The 21,899-nt window shown below is 46.6% G+C and overlaps 1 protein-coding gene across 1 annotated transcript in view; it reads right to left on the bottom strand.

Annotated features, from left to right (window-relative positions):
* The window catches only part of UNC79 (unc-79 homolog, NALCN channel complex subunit), a 438,710-nt gene that overhangs the window by 224,242 nt on the left and 192,569 nt on the right, over positions 1 to 21,899 (bottom strand). Inside the window, exons 29-31 of the mRNA XM_063947577.1 lie at positions 20,616 to 20,798; positions 13,527 to 13,689; positions 550 to 699 (exon numbers count right to left, since the gene is read on the bottom strand). Of these exons, the coding sequence (XP_063803647.1) occupies positions 550 to 699; positions 13,527 to 13,689; positions 20,616 to 20,798 (496 nt within the window). The remainder of the gene's footprint in view (positions 1 to 549; positions 700 to 13,526; positions 13,690 to 20,615; positions 20,799 to 21,899) is intronic.

Raw genomic sequence — 21,899 nt, 5'->3', positions numbered from 1 at the left:
TGGAGGAGGGTCATAGGGGGAGGAGCCAGTGCACACCACCTGATCCTAAAGCTTTACTTTTTGTGCCCTGTCTCCTGCGGAGCCGCTATTCCCCATGGTCCTTTCAGGAACCCCAGCATCCACTAGGACGATAGAGAAATAATCTTAAACTGATCCTCCTGGAGGGGTCACACCCTGGTGTAAGTGTAATATCACTATTATACTGCTTTGCCGAGTTGCACCTGGGATTTGTGCACAGCTCCTTCCCGGGTGCGACTTGTCGAGACCCCTTTCAGACAGGCGGCCCGACACAGCAATATGCCGAGTTAGTGACATCACCACAGACGCATGCAGAGACGGTGTTTGGAGATCAGACCGTAGAGGCGCTTGTGCACATGTTACAATATATTATGCCCTGGCTGCAATAGACTGTAGCATGGGACAGGTACTAGTGACCGTGTTGTACATTATAGACTACGTAGCCATAATCACTATATGTTTTGAAGTATAAACTCCAGAATGCAGAAGGTTATGGCATATGTAATATAAACATTTGGGTAATATTCCTACTTCTCTGGGCGCTCATCTCCACTGGTTGGTATTTCACGATCTTGCTCCCCCCTATCCTCTTCAGCCGTGCAAAGAAGGTTTGGGACTCCTTGTTCCCGGCTCCCGTTGGTGTATCATGTATGTCAGACTCATCAAACACACTGTCTTCCTCTGGTGGGGGAAATGTAACAACAGTCAGTTTAACCTAACAACAAAACAAAGGGTAAAGATGTAATAGAGCTGTGCGGGACTTCATGCGAGTCTGCCTGGATTTTTTAAAGTGGCAATCATTGTAAATGATTGCCACTTTAAAAATCCAGGCAGACTCGCATGAAGAACCGCACAACCTGCTTCTCGAATGCTTTTACATTTTACCCAAAGTGTAATCTTCCTTTCATGGAAAACTATTATACCACCAAACTAATAAACTCATTATTTATCATTTGTAATTAAACCTGATCTCCTAACAGCTACATTTTAGCATGATGTATATCTTTGAAGTCAACAAAGAATATATAAATGGAATTCAGTAAATCGGGGTCAGTTATTTAAAATAACTGAAACAAAAAGCTGTCTAGATGAGAAGGATGATTGTGAAAAACACAGAGATAAGGTAAACAATACATTAAGATAAAACTGCTGGAATGCACAGACCAATAAAACGGTTATCTGATGGCGTACACCCCCTTTATGAGCTTCTGATCTAGCTCCAGATGATTAATAATAGCACGCCTTAAGGGGGGTACTCACGGAGCGATCGCTGCTTAAAATCTAAGCAATCTGACTAGATTGCTTAGATTTTAAGCACGATCGCTCCGTGTGTAGCCCCCTCAGCGATAGCGATGCGCAGCCCCGCGCATCGCTATCGCTGCTGCTAGATTGGCCTGCATGCAGGCCAATCTAGCGGGTCGCTCACTTCACCCGCTGGGTGAAGTGAGCGGCCCCCCCGTCTCCCCCCGCACGCTCAGCACAGATCGCGCTGTGCTGAGCGCCAGGAGAGATGTGTGCTGAGCGGTTCGCTTAGCACACATCTCTCTGACATCGGCCAGTGAGTACTGGCCTTTTACTGTATAACATAGATTATTTTTATATAAATCTTCATTAGTTTATGTTTCAATAATTTTTTTACAGTGGTATTGGTCTTGGGGCGGATTCAATTGATGCCGTACAGAGTTGCCTGGCAAATCTGCACGTCACCTGCCGCACTTTACGGCGATGGGATCTCGCTCAAAAGTATTTGCTACCCCATATGCAGAGGTTCCCAAACTGTGTGCCGTGTCTCCCTGGGGTGCCTCGGGACACTTGCAGGGGTGCCCTGGGTTGGTGGTCCAGGACCAACTCAAATTATTCATGGTCAATATAATAGGCAAAACCAGTGCTGGTGGCTGCCAGTCATAAAAAATAAGAATTTACTTACCGATAATTCTATTTCTCGTAGTCCGTAGTGGATGCTGGGAACTCCGTAAGGACCATGGGGAATAGCGGCTCCGCAGGAGACTGGGCACAAAAAGAAAGCTTTAGGACTACCTGGTGTGCACTGGCTCCTCCCCCTATGACCCTCCTCCAAGCCTCAGTTAGGACACTGTGCCCGGACGAGCGTACACAATAAGGAAGGATTTTGAATCCCGGGTAAGACTCATACCAGCCACACCAATCACACCGTACAACTTGTGATATGAAACCCAGTTAACAGCATGATAACAAAGGAGCCTCTGAATAGATGGCTCACAACAAGAACCCGATTAGTTAACAATAACTATGTACAAGTATTGCAGACAATCCGCACTTGGGATGGGCGCCCAGCATCCACTACGGACTACGAGAAATAGAATTATCGGTAAGTAAATTCTTATTTTCTCTGACGTCCTAGTGGATGCTGGGAACTCCGTAAGGACCATGGGGATAATACCAAAGCTCCCAAACGGGCGGGAGAGTGCGGATGACTCTGCAGCACCGAATGAGAGAACTCCAGGTCCTCCTCAGCCAGGGTATCAAATTCATAGAATTTTGCAAACGTGTTTGCCCCTGACCAAGTAGCTGCTCGGCAAAGTTGTAAAGCCGAGACCCCTCGGGCAGCCGCCCAAGATGAGCCCACCGTCCTTGTGGAATGGGCTTTTATTGATTTAGGCTGCGGTAATCCTACCGCAGAATGCGCCAGCTGAATAGTGCTACAAATCCAGCGCGCAATAGACTGCTTAGAAGCAGGAGCACCCAGCTTGTTGGGTGCCATCAGGATAAACAGCGAGTCAGTTTTCCTGACTCCAGCCGTCCTGGAAAAAAAAAAATTTTCAGGGCCCTGACTACGTCCAGCAACTTGGAATCCTCCAAGTCCCCAGTAGCCGCAGGCACCACAATAGGTTGGTTCAAGTGAAAACCTGAGACCACCTTCGGGAGAAACTGAGGACGAGTCCTCAACTCTGCCCTCTCCATATAGAAAATCAGATAAGGCCTTTTACATGACAAAGCCGCCAATTCTGACACACGCCTGGCCAAGGCCAAGGCCAACAGCATGACCACTTTCCACGCGAGATACTTTAGCTCCATGGTTTTAAGTGGGTCTACCCATGCGACTTTAGGAAATCCAACACCACGTTGAGATCCAAAAAAAAAGTGCCACAGGAGGCACAAAAAGGAGGCTGAATATGTAGTACTCCTTTAACCAAAGTCTGAACTTCAGGTAGTGAAGCCAGTTCTTTCTGGAAGAAATTCGACAGAGCCGAAATCTGGACCTTGATGGACCCCAATTTGAGGCCCAAACGTCACCCCTGCTTGCAGGAAGTGCAGGAATCGACATAGTTGAAATTCCTCCGTCGGGGCCTTCATGGCCTCCCACCAAGCAACAAATCTTCGCCAAATGCGGCGATAATGTCTTGCGGTGACATCCTTCCTGGCTATGATCAGGGTAGGGATGACTTCCTTCGGAATACCCTTTTCTTTTAGGATCCGGTGTTCTACCGCCATGCCGTCAAACGCAGCCGCGGTAAGTCTTGGAACAGACAGGGTCCCTGCTGCAGCAGGTCTTGTCTGAGCGGCAGAGGCCAAGGGTCCTCTGCCAGCATCTCTTGAAGTTCCGGGTACCAAGCTCTTCATGGCCAATCCGGAACCCCGAGTATGGTTTTCACTCCTCGCCTTCTTATTATTCTCAGTACCTTGGGTATGAGAGGTAGAGGAGGAGACACATAAACCGACTGGTACACCCATGGTGTCACTAGAGCGTCCCCAGCGATCGCCTGAGGGTCCCTTGACCTGGCGCCATATCTTTTCAACTTCTTGTTGAGGCGGGACGCCATCATGTCCACCCGTGGTCATTCCCAATGGTTTACCCGCATTTGGAAAACTTCTGGATGAAGTCCCCATTCTCCTGGGTGTAGGTCGCCCATCGGAGAATCCTTGTGGCTTCTGCCATCGCCATCCTGCTTCTTGTGCCGCCCTGTCTGTTTACATGGGCGACCGCCGTGATGTCGTCTGATTGGATCAGTACCGGCTGGTTCTGAAGCAGGGGCCTTGCTTGGCTTAGGGTATTGTAAATGGCCCTTAGCTGCAGAATATTTATGTGAAGCGAAATCTCCTTGGAAATTTCTTCCCTGTGTGACTGCACCCCAGCCCTGAAGGCTGGCATCCGTGGTCACCAGGACCCAGTCCTGTATTCCGAATCTGCGGCCCTCTAGTAGATGAGCCCTCTGCAGCCACCACAGCAGCGACACCCTGTTTCTTGCTGACAGGGTTATCCGCTGTTGTATCTGTAGATGGGACCCGGACCATTAGTCCCACAGGTCCCACTGGAACGTCCTTGCGTGGAGTCTTCCGAATGGAATTATGCTTCGTACGAAGCTACCATTTTTCCCAGAACTCGTGTGCATTGATGTACCGACACCTGTCCTGGTTTTAGGATGTCTCTGACTAGAGATGACAACTCCTCGGCTTTTCCCACTGGAAGAAACACTCTTTTCTGGTCTGCGTTCAGAAAACATTCCCAGGAACAGAAGACGTGTCGTCGGGACCAGCTGTGACTTTGGAATATTGAGAATCCAGTCGTGCTGTTGTAGCACTTCTGCTACCCCCACTACCAACTGTTCTTTGGACCTCGCCTTTATCAGGAGATCGTCCAAGTACGGGATAATAAAAACTTCCTTCTTGCGAAGGAGTATCGTCACTTCTGCCATTACCTAGGTAAAGACCTTCGGTGCCGTGGACAACTCCAACGGCCGCGTCTGGAACTGATAGTGACAGTCCTGTACCACATATCTGAGGTACTCCTGGTGAGGGGGGTAAATGGGGACATGCAGGTAGGCATCCTTGATGTCCAGGGAGACCCTGTAATCCCCCTCGTCCAGGCTCGTAATAACCGCCCTGAGCGATTCCATCTTGAACTTGAATCTTCTGATATAAAAGTTCAAGTATTTTAATTTCAAGATGGGTCTCACCGAACCATTTCTGTACCACAACCACTGTGGAATAGTAACCCCTTCCTTACTGAAGGAGGGGTACCTTGACAATCACTTGTTGTTATTATAGTGTTGAATATCCACCAACACCGTCTCCCTGGCAGAGGGAGGTGCCGGTAAGGCAGATTTTAGGAAACGGCGGGGGGAAGAACGTCTCGAACTCCAGCCTGTACCCCTGAGATCCTGCTTGAAGGACCCAGGGATCCATGTGAGAGAGCCCACTGTCCGCTGAAATATCTGAGACGGGCCCCCACCGTACCCGGGTCCGCCTGAGCAGCCCCAGCACCATGCTGTGGACCTACCGGACGCAGGGAGGACTTCTGCTCTTGGGAACTAGCTGTGTGTTGCAGCTTTTTCCTCTACCTTTGCCTCTCGGCAGAAAGGATGAGCCTCTAGCCCTCTTGCTTTTCTGGGGCCGAAAGGACTGTACTTGATGATACGGTGCTTTCTTTTGTTGTGGGGTAGCCTGTGGCAAAAAAATCGATTTCCCAGCAGTAGCTGTGGAAACGAGGTCTGAAAAACTATCCCCAAACAGTTTTACCCCCTTATAGGGCAACTTCCATGTGCCGATTCGAGTCGGCATCGCCTGACCATTGTCAAGTCCATAACCCCCGTCTGGCGGCAATGGACCTAGCGCTTATTTTTGATGCCAGCTGGCAAATATCCCTCTGAGCATCACGCATGTATAAGACCACGTCTTTTATATGCTCTATTTTCAGCAAAATATTGTCCCTATCCATAGTTATTTTCCGACAGGGAATCTGACCACGCAGCGGGAGCACTGCACATCCATGCCGAAGCAACGGCTGGTCGCAATATAATGCCCTAGTGTGTGACCATATCTTATAGGGTAACCTCCTGCTTTCTATCAGCAGGCTCCTTCAGGGCGGCCGTATCCGGAGACGGTAGTGCCACCTTTTCTGATAAGCGTGTAAGCGCTTTTCCCCGCGTGACCTATCCTCTGGCGGGAAAGGGTACGCTGCCAATAACCGTTGTAGAAATTATCAATTTCTTACCGGGGGAAGTTCCTCACACACCTCATTTAATTTCTCAGATGCAGGAAAAACTACTAATAGTTTTCTCTCACCAAACACAATACCCTTTTATGTGGTACCTGGGGTATAATCATAAATGTGTAATACATTTTTCATTGCCTCAATCCTGTAACGGGTGGACCTATTTGGAGGGTACACCAGTCTCATCGATGTCGACACTGGAGTCAGTATCCGTGTCGACATCTGTGTCTGTTATCTGAGGTAGCGGGCGATTTTAAAGCCCCCATGACATTTGAGACGCTGGAACAGGCACAAGCTGAGTAGCCGGCTGTTCCGTGTCGTCGACCTTTTATGTAAGGAGTTGACACTTTCACGTAATCCTTCCATAAGTTCAACCACCCCGGTGTCGACCCCGCAGGGGGTGACAACATATTTACAGGCATTCGCTCCGCCTCCACCTCATTATCCTCCACATACCTGTCGACACAGCCGTACCGACACACAGCACACACACAGGGAATGCTCTGATAGAGGACAGGACCCCACAAAGCCCTTTGGGGAGACAGAGGGAGAGTATGCCAGCACACACCAGGGCGCTATATATCACAGGGATAGCACCTATAAAAAAGTGTTTTCCCTTATAGCTGCATATATTTGTATACTGCGCCTAAATTGTGCCCCCCCTCTCTTTTTAACCCTTTCTGTATTGTATTAACTGCAGGGGAGAGCCAGGGAGCTTCCCTCCAACGGAGCAGTGAGGGAAAATGGCGCCAGTGTGCTGAGGAGATAGGCTCCGCCCCCTTCTCGGCGGACTTTTCTCCCGCTTTTTTCTGGAATCTGGCAGGGGTTAATATACATCCATATAGCCCTGGGGGTTATATGTGATGTATTTTTGCCAGCCAAGGTGTTTATATTGCTGCTCAGGGCGCCCCCCCTCCCCCAGCGCCCTGCACCCATCAGTGACCGGAGTGTGTGGTGTGCATGAGGAGCAATGGCGCACAGCTGCAGTGCTGTGCGCTACCTTGGTGAAGACTGATGTCTTCTGCCGCCGATTTTCCGGACCTCTTCTTGCTTCTGGCTCTGTAAGGGGGCCGGCGGCGCGGCTCTGGGACCGGACTCCGAGGCTGGGCCTGTGTTCGGTCCCTCTGGAGCTAATGGTGTCCAGTAGCCTAAGAAGCCCAAGCTGGCTGCAAGCAGGCAGGTTCGCTTCTTCTCCCCTTAGTCCCTCGATGCAGTGAGCCTGTTGCCAGCAGGTCTCACTGAAAATAAAAAACCTAAAACTAACTTTTTCTAAGAAGCTCAGGAGAGCCCCCTAGATTGCACCCAGCTCGGTCGGGCACAAAAATCTAACTGAGGCTTGGAGGAGGGTCATAGGGGGAGGAGCCAGTGCACACCAGGTAGTCCTAAAGCTTTCTTTTTGTGCCCAATCTCCTGCGGAGCCGCTATTCCCCATGGTCCTTACGGAGTTCCCAGCATCCACTAGGACATCAGAGAAATAGGATTTTGGTACTTACCAGGTAAATCCTTTTCTTTGAATCCATAGGGGGCACTGGAGTACTCTTGGGATATGGACGTTGTGTTAGCAAGGACAGGGCACTGAATATTCAAATTTCAGTAACTCTCCTCCCCTCCATACTCCCAGAATACCTCAGTGTTTTTTCCTGAGGCGAACAGGATAGAGAGGATGAACAATGGAGAATTACCTATAACATTATAACATAACGGGCAACAATATAGTTGACACATAACGTAACTGACAACTAACCAGTTGACACCATAACCGATAAATCGGTGAGAATGTGTTACCATAAGATCCACTGAACTTACCACAACCAGGTAAAACTGCTCTGGGTGGGCGTCCAGTGCCCCCTATGGATTCAAAGAAAAGGATTTACCTGGTAAGTACCAAAATCCTATTTTCTTTTTCATCCACTAGGGGTCACTGGAGTACTCTTGGGACGTACCAAAGCTTCCCCTGTGGGCGGGAGAGCTGTTTGGCACCTGTAACACTAAGCGGCCAAAGCTATATGCTGATGCCGCAAACGTATCAAACTTGTAAAAGCGCACAAACGTGTGCACTGATGAGCATGTAGCCGCACGGCAAAGCTGCGTCGTAGAAGCTCCACGACCAGCTGCCCATGAAGTTCCCACAGAACGTGTGGAATGAGCTGTTACTGATGTAGGCGGCTGTAACCTAGCATGAAGGTAAGCCTGACGTATGGTCAGTTTTATCCATCTGGATAAGGTCTGCTTAGAAGCTGCCCAACCCATCTTGGCAGCATGATAGAGAACAAACAACGTATCCATCTTACGAACTGTAGATGTTCGGGATACCTAAACGCATAATGCGCGTACCACATCCAAAGTTCCCGAATTACCTGTTCACACAGGAACTACCATTGGTTGATTGATGTGAAAAAGATGACACTACCCTTGGCAATAAAACGGACTCCGTCCGAAGTTCCGCTCTGTCATCATGAAACCCCAAAAACGGTGGCTTGCATGACAAGGCACCCAAATCTGAAACACGCCTTGCCGAAGCTAAGGCTAGAAGAAAAATTGTTTTCCAAGTGAGAAACTTAATATCCACTTGTTGTAAGGGTTCAAAATATGACAACTGTAAGAAATCTAAAACCAGATTCAAGTCCCATGGCGCTGTGGGTGGAATGAATGGAGGCGTTACTCTGAGGACACCTTGCAGAAAGGTGTGTACAGACGGCAATAGAGCCAAACGTTTTTTGAAAGTAAATTGACAAAGCAGAGACCTACACCTTTAGTGTAGATAAACGCAGTCCTCCATCTAACCCCGTCTGTTGAAATAACAAAAGACGGGATAACTTGAATGATGATGTCGGAAACTTCCGAGCTTCACACCAACTTATATCAGCACGCCAAATTCTGTAATAATGAGCTGCCGTAACTGGCTTCCTAGCTCGTAACCTGGTTGGTATAACAGATTCTGAAATGCCCTCTTTTCTTAAGAGGGCGGTCTCAACAGCCACCCCGTCAACCGCAGCCGCGCTAAATCGGGGTAAAGGAACGGATCCTGTTGTAACAGATCCGGACGTAGTGGGAGTGGCCAAGGATCGTCTGCAAGTAGTCCGCGGAGATCCGAGAACCAAGTTCTCCGAGGCCAATGAGGCGCCACTAGTATGACTGTGGCGGACTGTCTTTTGATCAGTTGTAGCAACAGAGGGAGCAGCGGAAAACGGTGGAAACAGCTACACGAGGCTGTACGGCCACGCGATTGTGAGAGCATCCATAGCCACCGCTTTTGGATCTCGCGTTCTGGACACATACTGGGCGTTTGGTGATTGTGGCGAGATGGCATCAGATCCACTTGAGGGTAACCCCACCTCTGGACCAATATGTGAAACACTTCTAGATTTAATGACCATTTTCCTGGATGAAAATCCAGATTGCGTAGATAATCTGCCTCTTAGTAGTCCACTCCCTGAATGAACACTGCCGACAATATCACTTGGTGATGCTCGGCCCAATTGAAGATTCGAGCTACTTCCCGCATGGCCATGCGGCTTCTCATTTCTTTGTTGATGTAATCGACCGCCGTCGCGTTGTCTGACTGCACTTGGACAGTCTGAGACCGAAGCCTGTGCACTGCTTGTCGTAGCGCATTGTAAAGTATCTTGAGTTCCAGGACTTAGAGACAGCAATCTTTCGTGATCTGCCCAGAGACCATAGAGCTGACAATTTTGAACCACAGCTCCCCAACCTCTGAGACTCGCGTTGTTAGAATTATCCAATTGCAGACGCCGAACCGTTTTCCTGCGGTTAATGTGTGTACTTTGAGCCCCCAGAGTATAGATACTCTGGCCCATGGAAACATCACCATCTGGTGAATTTGCCGATGTGAGGCCGATCACTGTGCGAGCACCTCCAGGTGAAAAGGACGCGAGTGAAATCTTCCAAACTGAAGCGCTTCGAAAGCTGCCACCATATTTCCTAACAATTGAATGCACAAATGTACAGAGACTGTGCGTGCTTCAGCACTAATTGTACCAGATGATGAATACTCTGTACTTTGTGTTCTGGTAGGTAAATTAGTTGATCTACCGTATCGAGAATCATTTCTAGGAATTGAATGTGATTTCCTGAAGTTGACAATCCAAACGGGCTGAACTAGCCCATTGTACATTAGCAACGCATGGTGGAGGATCATCTGTTGAGACGGAACTTTGATGAGTAGATCGTCCAAGTACGGAACTATTATCACTTCCAGTGATCTGAGATGAGCTATCATCACAAACATCCGTTTGGTGACTACCCGAGTTGCTGACGAGAGGCCAAATGGTAGAGTCTGAAACTGGTAATGGTTTCGCCGTAGTGCAAACGCAAGAACCTCTGACGAAGCGGCCAAACTGCAATCCTGTAATGAGCTATCATCACAAACATCCGTTTGGTGACTACCCGAGTTGCTGACGAGAGGCCAAACGGTAGAGTCTGAAACTGGTAATGGTTTCGCCGTAGTGCAAACGCAAGAACCTCTGACGAAGCGGCCAAACTGCAATCCTGTAGCTGTAAACATGCAAATACAGACCGTGGGGATTCCAGTTTGAATCTGTAGTAAGTGACGTACTGATTGAGACTGTTTAAGTTCAATATTGGTCTGACCGAGCTATCTGGCTTTGGTCCTACAAAAACTGGAGTAATAACCCTGATCTTGTTAGTGAACAGGGACTGGAACCAAACCGCTGAATCTAGCGGCGACTGAATTGCGATTTCCAGAACTTAGACATGGGCTGAGAGCACGTCATGTCCCAGGCTTCTTGGTGTCCCTAGCATTGTAAACCACGTTCTCTACCACATCTATTAGGTGTGGTTGTTCCTATACCACAGCCTCGAAAAGGCTGAGGTCTCTAATTTAGAATTAAACAACTTCCTGTCAGCGGAAGGTAATGCTTTCAGAGAGCCCGTAGTGCCGAAACTAGTGACGCTGAAAAGCGAAAACTGACTTGACAGACGTCCGTAGAAGCTGCACATAAATACTCAGCAGCTTCACCGATGTGATCAGCAAGAAGTATAAAGTGGTCGGCTTGGAGGTGTTCAAAATAATCACCGCCTTATGTACCCAAATCTAAGTAGCACCCCTGCTGCTGTATACATGGAGTTTTAGCTTATGCTCTGACGGGTCTTGAAGCGTAGTAGCAGTTGGTACTGGTTAATTTGTTTTGTAAGTTTTGACACAGACGAATCCACCATTGGCGGACTCTCACATGTAGATGTCACAGACTGTGGAAACGGGTAACTAAACTTAAACCGGCGAGGTATAGAAACCCGTTTATGCGGATTCTGGCCTGCCTCAGAAAACACACTAAAGATCTCTGTCGTTTAGTAAATACCACCTTATTATTTGTCAGCGGTTCTTCAGTGTCCGTAAAAATCAGAGACTGACGTACCGCCCTGATGTGACTGGTGGTCCAATTTCCTTCCTCATGCTCACCCTGCGCAGTCGTCAGGATGCAATATAGCAGAAACTGGGAAATTATAAGACAAATGAGAACACTGTGACCCGAACTAGACTGGGACCTGTGCAAAGACTGAGACCTATCCTGAGACCCTTTGGTATCTTTTTCGGTCTCACCCGAGCCTCAATTCTTGCCGTGTTTCGTTTTAAATGAAATTGCAGAAAAGTGAACAAAAAAACAAATGTGGCTATTTCTTGTTTTTTTTTGTAACCACAGCCAATAAATACTTTCCGGTTCTTGTTTCTGCATTAATCCACCTCACAGCAAAAATAGGATTATGGTACTTACCAGGTACATCCTTTTCTTTGACTCCATAAGGGCACCTGTTGTCGAGCAGCGCCCATTTCGTGTAAACACACACTGACCGACATTGCAGTTACACTGCATTTTGTGTTTGCTGGTGCCTTATTCATTATGTTGTACTGCTGAAGGCAGTGCACGTGGCCAGACTATAGGAACTTGATCCAAAAGTCCTACCAACACCCCTACGCCATCCGGTGGAGTATTGTTGTAGGACAGCCTCTTCCTGGAAGAAGAAACAGGAAGCATGGTTAAAATGGCCTACAGCCATGTGCTTACATTGTATAACATAGCATACTAGGTTATAAAGACGTGCACTTAAAACCATGGTCCTTTCTCATATAAAACAGCCTGTCTCAATATAATGCAGCCTTTCTCATAGCAAGCAGCAGTTCACAATATAATGCATATAATGTAGCCTTTCAATACAATGCAACATATGTAATACTTATATCTTGGCTTAACAGCCTGACTAGCACTGCTGCTGTGGGCATTTTGTCCCCCCCTTCAGCTGCGCTGCATGTAGAGGGGACAGACCGTGGCAGCCCTGAGCGCTGTCCGCGGTCTGAGTGAGGGCTGAGCCGCCGCAATTCCCCCCCCCCCCCCAGCGTGAGCTCCCGTACTGCGGTATGTATGAGCGGGCGGCGGCGGCGGCAACAGGCAGGATGCTGTGACGGGCTCTCTCTGGCTCCCCTCTGCGCCGGATTGTTACACTGGCCGGCGGGTCGGGAGCGGCGGGTAGTGCGGGCGCTATGGAGCCTGTGACAAGAGGCAGGCAGCAGGAAGTAACGGCCGGCGGCGGGTAACAGTATGGCGGTGCGCAGTACCACACACGGTGGGGCGGCAGCGGGAGCTGACCGCCCCGGGCATAAATACCTGCGATCCAATGCTCCTGGACTCTGACGGGGCTTCTCCAACAAGTTCCGTCCAGTCCTTTCTGCAGCCTCAGCTGTTGTTAGCTAAGCTGCTTGTGGCTGTGAGGGGGCTCCTTTGTGAGGCCCGACACGCCAAGAGCTGCACGCAGCAGCTTCTATAATCCCGTACCCAGAGCTTTTGTGTAAGCTGGGAAAGAATTGTAATGAGAAAAAAGTATAAAACATAAAAACAAAAATATTTAAAAGTAAAAAATGTATGTCCCCCTCTGGAGGTCCACACTTGTGCTTCCTGTCCATGTGAGCACCGAAAAAACACTGGGGTATTCTGGGAGTATGGAGGGGAGGAGAGTTACTGAAATTTGAATATTCAGTGCCCTGTCCTTGCTAACATCGTCCATATCCCAAGAGTACTCCAGTGACCCCTAGTGGATGAAAAAGAAATATGTGGCCAAACAGAAGCAAATCTTGTCCCTCACCACACAACTGACCCTAAGGATGACATATAAACGCGATGTACTTAATGTAATATTTCTTTCTAAATTTCTCAATAAGAAATTTTTGGCCTAGGGGTGCCGTGAAGAAAATTCTGATATTCCAGGGCGCCGTGATTCAAAAAAGTTTGGAAACCACTGCCATAGAGTGAATCTGGCTGCAATTGCCGGTGTTTTAACGCCCCCTTCGCCCACAGTTGAATTCCCCTTTAATTCCTTGAAGAACAAGCTGACGCCTGATCTCTGGCACTTTAATAATTAGACCCATATGAGAGAGGAAGCAACACCGGTGTAAATATTTTATTCTAGACCAAAAGTTGCAAATAGAGAAACATATTACTTTCTAATGCGTATCAGGTTATTTTGATCTCTGCCCAGCAAATTCACTATGACATGATGGATTAACCTTTCTCCTTCTCGCTGTATCTGCTTATATTACTGTTGTCACTGTACAGGGGTCCGGCAGTAGCGTGCGGCTTGCAGCTGTGATACTGGGCGTTCAGGGTGTTTACTGTAATATGGATCAAATGCAACACAATCTTGCCAAGATCAGCTTCTCGGTATGGATACTGGTAAGTAAAGATAGAAAAGTGACCATTAATATACTATCTCATAATTCAAGTATTTATTCACTATCAAACATAGTAATAGGAATAAATATACAGTATATATATATATATATATATATATATATATATATATACACATACATACATACATACATACACACACACACACACACACACACACGGGAATCCGCCGCACTCGCCTACTCCCCACCCCTAGGTTGGGGTGCTGTGGGCTGTGACCACCTAACTCAAATATACATATACAAAGAACCCTGCACTCTCCTTAGCAGTTTCATTCACCTTTATGCTTTAATATACAACTAGATAAACAATGGGGTTTTGGTTTATGAATTGTACAATATATGTAAGCTTGCAGTCCACTCCACGGGACCCCATTTCACTGCAAGTCCTACTCTATCACATACATTTTCACATAGAATTTTTTAGAGACCTGTCAACTGCTGCTTCATAGGAAAAAATGTGCTTACTTGGTTTAAAGCTTACCTACCACACTTATGGCAGGTAAGCCCATGGAGTGGGCTGCAAGCTTACATGCATTGTACAATTCAAACCAGGTAAGCACACTTGTGAAATTGTGTTGGTGACTGTCTTACCTTTTAAAAGCCATAAGTGTGGCAGGTAAGCTTTAAACCAGGTAAGCACATTTTTTCCTATGAAGCAGCAGTTGCCAGGTCTCTAAAAAAATGTATGTGAAAATGTATGTGATAGAGTAGGACTTGCAGTGAAATGGGGTCCCGTGGAGTGAGCTGCAAGCTTACATGCATTGTACAATTCATAAACCAAAACCCCACTGTTTATCTAGTTGTATATCAAAGTATTAAGGTGAATGAAACTGCTAAGGAGAGTGCTGGGTTCTTTCTGTATATATAGGTGGTGGTGATCCTGTGAGGTGGTGCATGTCCCAGTAAGAAGGAGCAGTACTGTTCAGGATTGGGAATTTATTAAAGTCCTTTTTGGTGATACTTATTGAAGCCGAGGTGGACTGTAGGGTTCCATTATCCCTGATGAGATTAGGGAATATAACATCACCTAACTTCAACCTAAATTGTCATTTTCTGTTATGATGAAATCTATTTAGATACCATATTAATTGAAAACATACTTGTGATTGGATGTAACATTGAGAACCCTAACCAGTCATAACCAGTGGTAATCCAATCTATTATAAGAACTGATTGTTAACCCCTGATGAAGTCCTAACGGACGAAACGCGTTGGGTTTCGCGATTTCGGATTCATAAAGCCTTCACCACAAATATCTGGTTGGAGATATATCTCTTTAAAATTCTGATTGTGATCACCTGATTGTAAATTCCTCACATCAACTGAAACGTGTTTATATAAGATTGTTATATCATTTTACTGAATTTTTAGTAATTTGTACCAAAGACGAATGTTTAAGTTGTAAATGTCGTCCATTTGTGTATGAATAAAAACTTTTAAACATAGTTATTCTAAAGGCGTATTGGCTCCCACTAGAACCTTTTTCCTTTTCATATAAATATATATATATATATATATATATATATTATCCAATGGCGGTTATTGCATGTAACCTGGTGTGTCTTGACATAGGGGCGGATGCTCCGAAATGTTGATACAATACACCAGTTGTATTGCATATTGTTTTATGCTCCCGAGTGCCATTTATTTTCCGCCACTGGATTAGTAAATATCTAAGGATTCAGGCACCGGATGCATGTGAGGAACTGAGTGCCGGCCATTTTGGATCGATATATATATATATATATATATATATATATACATACACACACACGCACACAAGAACTCCATGCGGCGGCACTCAGGAGAAAATAAATAAACCAGCAAACACTGGTTCTTTTTACACCATATCAATATCCCGCACAGAGTTCTTGTATTATCACTGCTATGCTGTACACAGCGGAGGGCAACGAGGCATGTATTCTTTATTATGTATAGAGTGCCTAATACTGCATAACTATATGTATGTATATATATATATATACATATATATATATATATATATATATATATAAAGAGGACAGATGGAGAAGTTGTCAATAGCAACCAATCAGATTCCACCTATCATTTTATAGAATGTACTAGATAAATGATAGCTAGAAGCTTTGGTTGCTTCTCCATTTGTTTTCTTTAAAAGGTTTGATTAATCTCCCCCTAAGTGGTCCAAATGAGCTAAAGACAGATTGGTGATGAGGTGATGATGTCAGGACCCAGAACCAGCGTTTCATGTTGCTATTGGATCCATGCACATAATAGCAGGAGGCATTTGTACTTTATGGCTATCTATACAGGACCATCTTATTGTATGGGCTCACTGGGCAGCTGTCCAGGGACCCATGATTCTAGGGGCCTTCGAGCAGCTAGACTAGAGGTGGGCAAAATACGGCCCGCGGGCCTGATGCGGCCCGCAAACCGATCCTGCCCGGCCCACTGCCTCCCACCAGCAAGTAATGACAAGCGGCCCGACCGGCTGAGCTGCTTGTCATTGCTCTGCACTGCAGTACCTCCTAGCTGCCGGCGCCTCTCTCCCCTGCTGCGTTGTAGCAGCCTCCTCCTCCTCCCGTCCACAGTGACAACGGCTGTGTTCAGCCAAAAAGGGGGCGGAGCTATGTGGCGATGAGGGGGCAGGGCTACACGGGACCTCAGGGGGCGGAGCTACACGGGACAAGAGGCAGACTGGTACAGATCCATCCTTCCTGCCACTGCCAGCCAGATCAGTAAGTAAATGGGAAAAGTGAAAGAAAGTGTGTGTGTGTGTGTGTGTGTGTGTGTGTGTGTGTGTGTGTGTGTGTGTGTGTGTGAGAGAGTGTGTGTGTGATAGTGTGTGTATATTTGTGTGTGCGGGCAGTGGCGTCAGACTTTTTTTAGGTTGCGGGGAGAGAACTTTAGCTCTCGCTGTACCATCCCCTCCTGTGTTCTGTCACCGTGTCACCCCCGTGTTCTGTCACAGTGTCACACCCCCATGTTCTGTCACAGTGTCACATCCCCGTGTTCTGTCACAGTGTCACTCCCCCCATGTTCTGTCACTGTGTCACACACCCCGTGTTCTGTCACTGTCACCCCCCGCCGTGTTCTGTCACTGTCAACCCCACCGTGTTCTGTCACCGTGTCGCCCAGAGGCATCACCCGGAGCGCACTCTGTACTATTACACCCCCCCTCCCCCCACTTGGGCCGCGTGGCGCCCGAAAAGGGGGTGTGACCTAATTTTGAAGGGTCGTGGCCTGGCGGGTCTTCTCTCTTTCGCTCCGGGGGCATGTCCAGCTTCCCCAAAGATGCTGGCTGACCCCGGAGACTGGACTGTGTGTGTGATGGCTCTTATCTGTGACAGGAGCCGAGTGCTGCAGGAGATTATCTCACTGCAGCACTCGGCTCCTGTCACAGCAGAAGAGCTGGCACTTTGGTGTCACCCCGTCCGAGGGGGACACCCGATTGCCGGTCGCACCCCCGCACCCGCCTTCTGACACCACTGGTGTCACCCCCCATGTTCTGTCACTGTGTCACCCCCACCGTGTTCTGTCACTGTGTCACCCCCCCCCCCGTGTTCTGTCACTGTGTCACCTCCACCATGTTCTGTCACTGTGTCACACCCCCCGTGTTCTATCACTGTGTCACACCTTTCCCCAGGGGCTATAAGACACTGGATAATTTGCTTGCTGCGCAATAATTATCCTAAATAAAATGTTAATGTGTAAAAGGGGGCTCTACCTGCTGTAATGTGTAAAAAGGGGCTGTACCTGCCGTAATGTGTGTAAAAGGGGCTCTACCTGGTGTAATGTGTGTAAGTGGCGCTGTGTGGCGCAATTTGAATAATGGAGACTATTGTGCAGCCTTATATGAATCTGTATTATTTTTTGCCCACACCCCTTCCACATGAAGCACGTCCCTATATTTTTGTCAAGTGGGGGGAGATGCTATTTTGTTTGTGGCCCTCGGATACTGACAGGAAATGTGAAATGGCCCCTCAGCTGAAATAATTGCCCACCCCTGAGCTAGACAGTGAATGGCTGTCAGCATGCTGATTTGTGGATGGCTGAAGAAATCCACCAATCAAAGTGTTGATAGCCATTCACTGTATGGAAGTGTATGGAGAGACAGTGTGAGACTGCAAGAGGAGTAAGTTACAATATTTTCTTTAATTTATTCCCGTGAATGTGTGGGTAGGGGCATTGCTTTGCCCAGGGACTACAGTGCTGATAAGATGGCCCTGTATATATCACTGCACACACAGTATTAGGCTATCAGTACAATAACCACATTTTATAAAGATTCAGGAATGCCAATAAAATGCCACTGGGATTATAGAACTGTGTTGCTAGTGGTCACAATAATAATACAAACATAAGGACCATCTCATAGGCAAATGTTATCTATCTAGTAAATATGGAATGCTCATATAAATATAGCCATAAATGTACAGTAATCCATAGCAGCTGTCCTCAATCTAGTGCGAGTTGCATGTCTGACTGGTTGTAGTGGGGTATGCACCATTGCAGGTACTGTGTGGAGCTTTCATTTTTATTATCTCCTATTTCAGGCAACTGAATAAGCCTTGTAGTTCTCTTCTTTTAGCTTTTTAATGGAGCAGTAAGTCACACGTTTACTTCCTAAAGTATCAATACTCATATGCAACTCTCTAAACATCGCCTATATATTAATACTAGTGGAGTATTATTCATATTCTATTATTACAAAAAAAAAAACTATTTTATTAGGTCTGGAATATCTATAAATACTGCCAGAGTGTTCATCCAAAACCGGCTCAGTGCTGGGCCACACCCGCTTAGCGGGGACGTGGGGGGACAGGGGGGGTTGTGTGTACACGGATCTGTGTGAACACATACATTGAAATGTATGTGTTCATTATGAAATCCCACCGTCTTGTCATCCGGCCCGACCGCAGCGGGACTGCCGCACATGTGTGGGCACCTGCATAGTCTCCTTGCGGCCAAGCGGGTCCCTCTTGGCCGCTATGTATGGCCGTTGCCTTAGGGAACTTGTGGCGCTACAGGTATCAGCATGCCCCAACAGTCACAGGGTCATGTAATTCCATAACAACTAGAGAGCCACTGGTCTCTGCTTGAGATCAACCCCATCTCTGTTGGGGAACTATATCTTTTTTTATGTATTTAACAACCTTCATACAAGCACCATAATGTGGAATTAACGGAGCTGGTTTGGGACCCCACTCGGGTAATTAGGGATGGACAGGCTGGGAATACAAAGTACCACAAAGAAAGGTATAGAGTGGGTGTTCCCGGCCTCTCTAAGTTTATACATGCCAGCATTTCATCCCTCAATCAAGATGGCTTAACATACTTCACAGTGTTAATTCCCCAAATGTGCCGTGTGGAACGCATGCGTGGACCGCATTTCCGTCACTTCCGGAGGGAGAAGATGCAAGTATCCCAGCGACACTAGGAAGCGGAAACGACACAATGCCCATGTGATTGTGGTGATTCCCCGCCGCTCCGTGTGGAATGCATGCGTGGACCGGATTACCGCTACTTCCGGAGGGAGTAGATATATGCGGCCCAGCAACAACAGGAAGCGGATATGACTCCGCGCCCATGTGACTTCCGGTTGACGTAAACGGAAGTCAATAGACGGCTGAAATCTGGCCCGTTTTTGGACATTTCTTACATAGAACGAAGTGGAGCTTATTAGATAATGTGAGAACTCACCAAACATGAACAGAATAAGATATTTTGATGGAAGGAACATTTTGCAAATTACACTGGAACATAAACATGTCACTTCCGTTTTGAAACAAACAGGAAGTGACATCATAACCAATTAAACAATTAAGTAACTCATTTATCAGGTATAAAAGACACTACAGGATAGGAATCCTCATCCAAATCTTGAGAAAGGTTCTGTAGAACCGAAACACGTTGTTTTTGGACTGAGGAGAAGCACATGTGAACTGGAGGTGAATCCATGCTGATAAATCTTCTGCGGTGGTGCTAGGCTAACTCAGCCCAGGACCACACCAGCTTATTTCATAAGCTAGCCCACCGCACCACAGCAAAAGGGTGAGAGTACTTTTTGTGTTTTATAAAGAAAAACAGCACAAGTCACCTTCTTGGATTGTCCATGGTCACCATGCACTTTCAATATTCACGTATTGTATGTTTTTAACAATAAATATTTATGTGTGTTTTATATCTATTGAGTTACTATTCATTATTTGAAGGATTAAATCCCTATTCAGGGATACAGAACCCCGATATTGGGGTTTCTCATACATCCATACGGATCTAGCGCCAGCGACACTTTGTTCACCATTCTTTTCTTTATGGGGAACTATATGCCCCAGCATGCCCTGATAGCATCTGCATACAGCACTCTCCATTACTTTGTGAAATAATATTTACAGATGGGGGAGATAAAACTACGGAGCAGGGATCAGCTGCCTAGCCATTGTTAGAGGCTTTCGATAATATATTCACATCAAGCCGTGAGTACTGACGCACTGTCATACAAAGAGATGAGATCCCCGGCAGCTTGTCAGGTGGAGAATGACAGGTCCACCTTTATGTCACTGCATCAGATCAGCCGTGACAGCTGCCTGGCATAGAGGTGACCTGGGTCTGACGCGGAAGCCCCATTAACATACACATTGAATTGTTGATCTACAAAATAAACAGCTTGAAGGCAGCGGATTCCATTAAACTATAGAGGCGTGAGATAAATCCTATTGACATAAAAGGAATGTATGTATAAAGACAGAGGTGTTGTCTATGTTTTATTGTATCTGAATTAGGTTTCTCCTTGTAGAAGAGAATTATATGCTCCATAATGAGAAATCCAAGGCAGGTGATGCTATGTATGGTTATATACTGTATACAGTCATACCACTGTTTAAATCCAATTGTTCTCAGGGTCAGCAGACAGGGTTTTACCTTGTAGAGGATGACGAGAAGAGCTTTCAGCCACATTTGCCGGATGTGCGGTCTCAGAGACCAGAGCGAACAGCGGGGCGGTTGCTGGAAGAAGTGTCGCAGTTGGGGGCAGGTGCAGTATTTTAATACTTGTACCACGAGTGGCAGCAGATGCTTCCCCAGATTAATGTTATAATCCATCACCTGCAAACATACAAAGCAACTACTTCAGTGACAACTAAATCCTGAGTTGTATGTATGCCTGCCTGCCAGGGGGGAAATCATGGCTGAACTGATGTCAAGTGAGCGGCTTTCTAAGCAGACCTGAAGGGCCGGAGTATTTATTTTGTCTACAAAGGATTATTTACAAGATGGCTATTTGCGGCAGGACTGCGCTGGTCTCTGCAGGCGATTACAAAGCTTAGCATCTAGATAGAGGCGGCTGCAGCGGTGCAACGGTATGCAGTGATCACACCATTAAGAATGTCGACATGTACAGAATATCAACATAAAACATGTCAACAGTGACATGATATCAATATTGTCAGAATAAACCTAAATAATAATCCCTATAGTAATGTCAAATTCTGGCTCTACTTGCTCATTAACTAATGGAAATGTCCTGTAATAACCAGCCCTAAGCAATACATCACTTTTACACAAATGGACGTAGACAAATGTTTATGGTCATCTAAACCATATCTACACTGTAGCTGATTTAATTGGCATAAATAGAGATGATTTGTGCTTAATTGCTACTATTTTTGTTCAGTCATTATTCTCGGTCACACACTTCCTGTGATATCCAGACTAAATCTCCATCCCCTAGCGGTCACTCACATCTCATATCTGCTATAAGAAGCCTTATGCTCTGTGAGATCTCAGTAGTATGACACTTGTATACACACTTTAGCCGTTTTATGAGCGATCCTTCCTTTCGTATATACTGTACCTTTCAGTACAAAGATTTAAATAGATGAATGCAGCTTCCTACTACCAGCTCATTGGGCTTTATGCAGAGCTGATTGCAAACAGAAGGCCTGTTGCAGAGATGGTGGCAGTACAGTTGCAGTAGCAGATGGTTTGCTTACAACTCTGAAGCAGGCCAAAAGTAAAATAAAGCATGCCGAAAAGGTCACTTCTTTTGACCTATTCAGAGTCCGTCTCACTCACAAGCCTGTCGTTGCGGCTCCCTCCCCTTTGCGTTTCTGGGAGACTGAGAGTGTGAGAACTGAAAATGCTAAATATTTGCAGTACACAATGGAAACTCATGAAAGTTATTAGCTGGATAGATCATATAAGAAG

This window comes from Pseudophryne corroboree, chromosome 12 (assembly GCF_028390025.1).
Source record: "Pseudophryne corroboree isolate aPseCor3 chromosome 12, aPseCor3.hap2, whole genome shotgun sequence".
In the NCBI taxonomy this organism is placed as follows: Eukaryota; Metazoa; Chordata; class Amphibia; order Anura; family Myobatrachidae; genus Pseudophryne; species Pseudophryne corroboree.
This window is presented reverse-complemented; position numbering and strand designations above follow the sequence as displayed.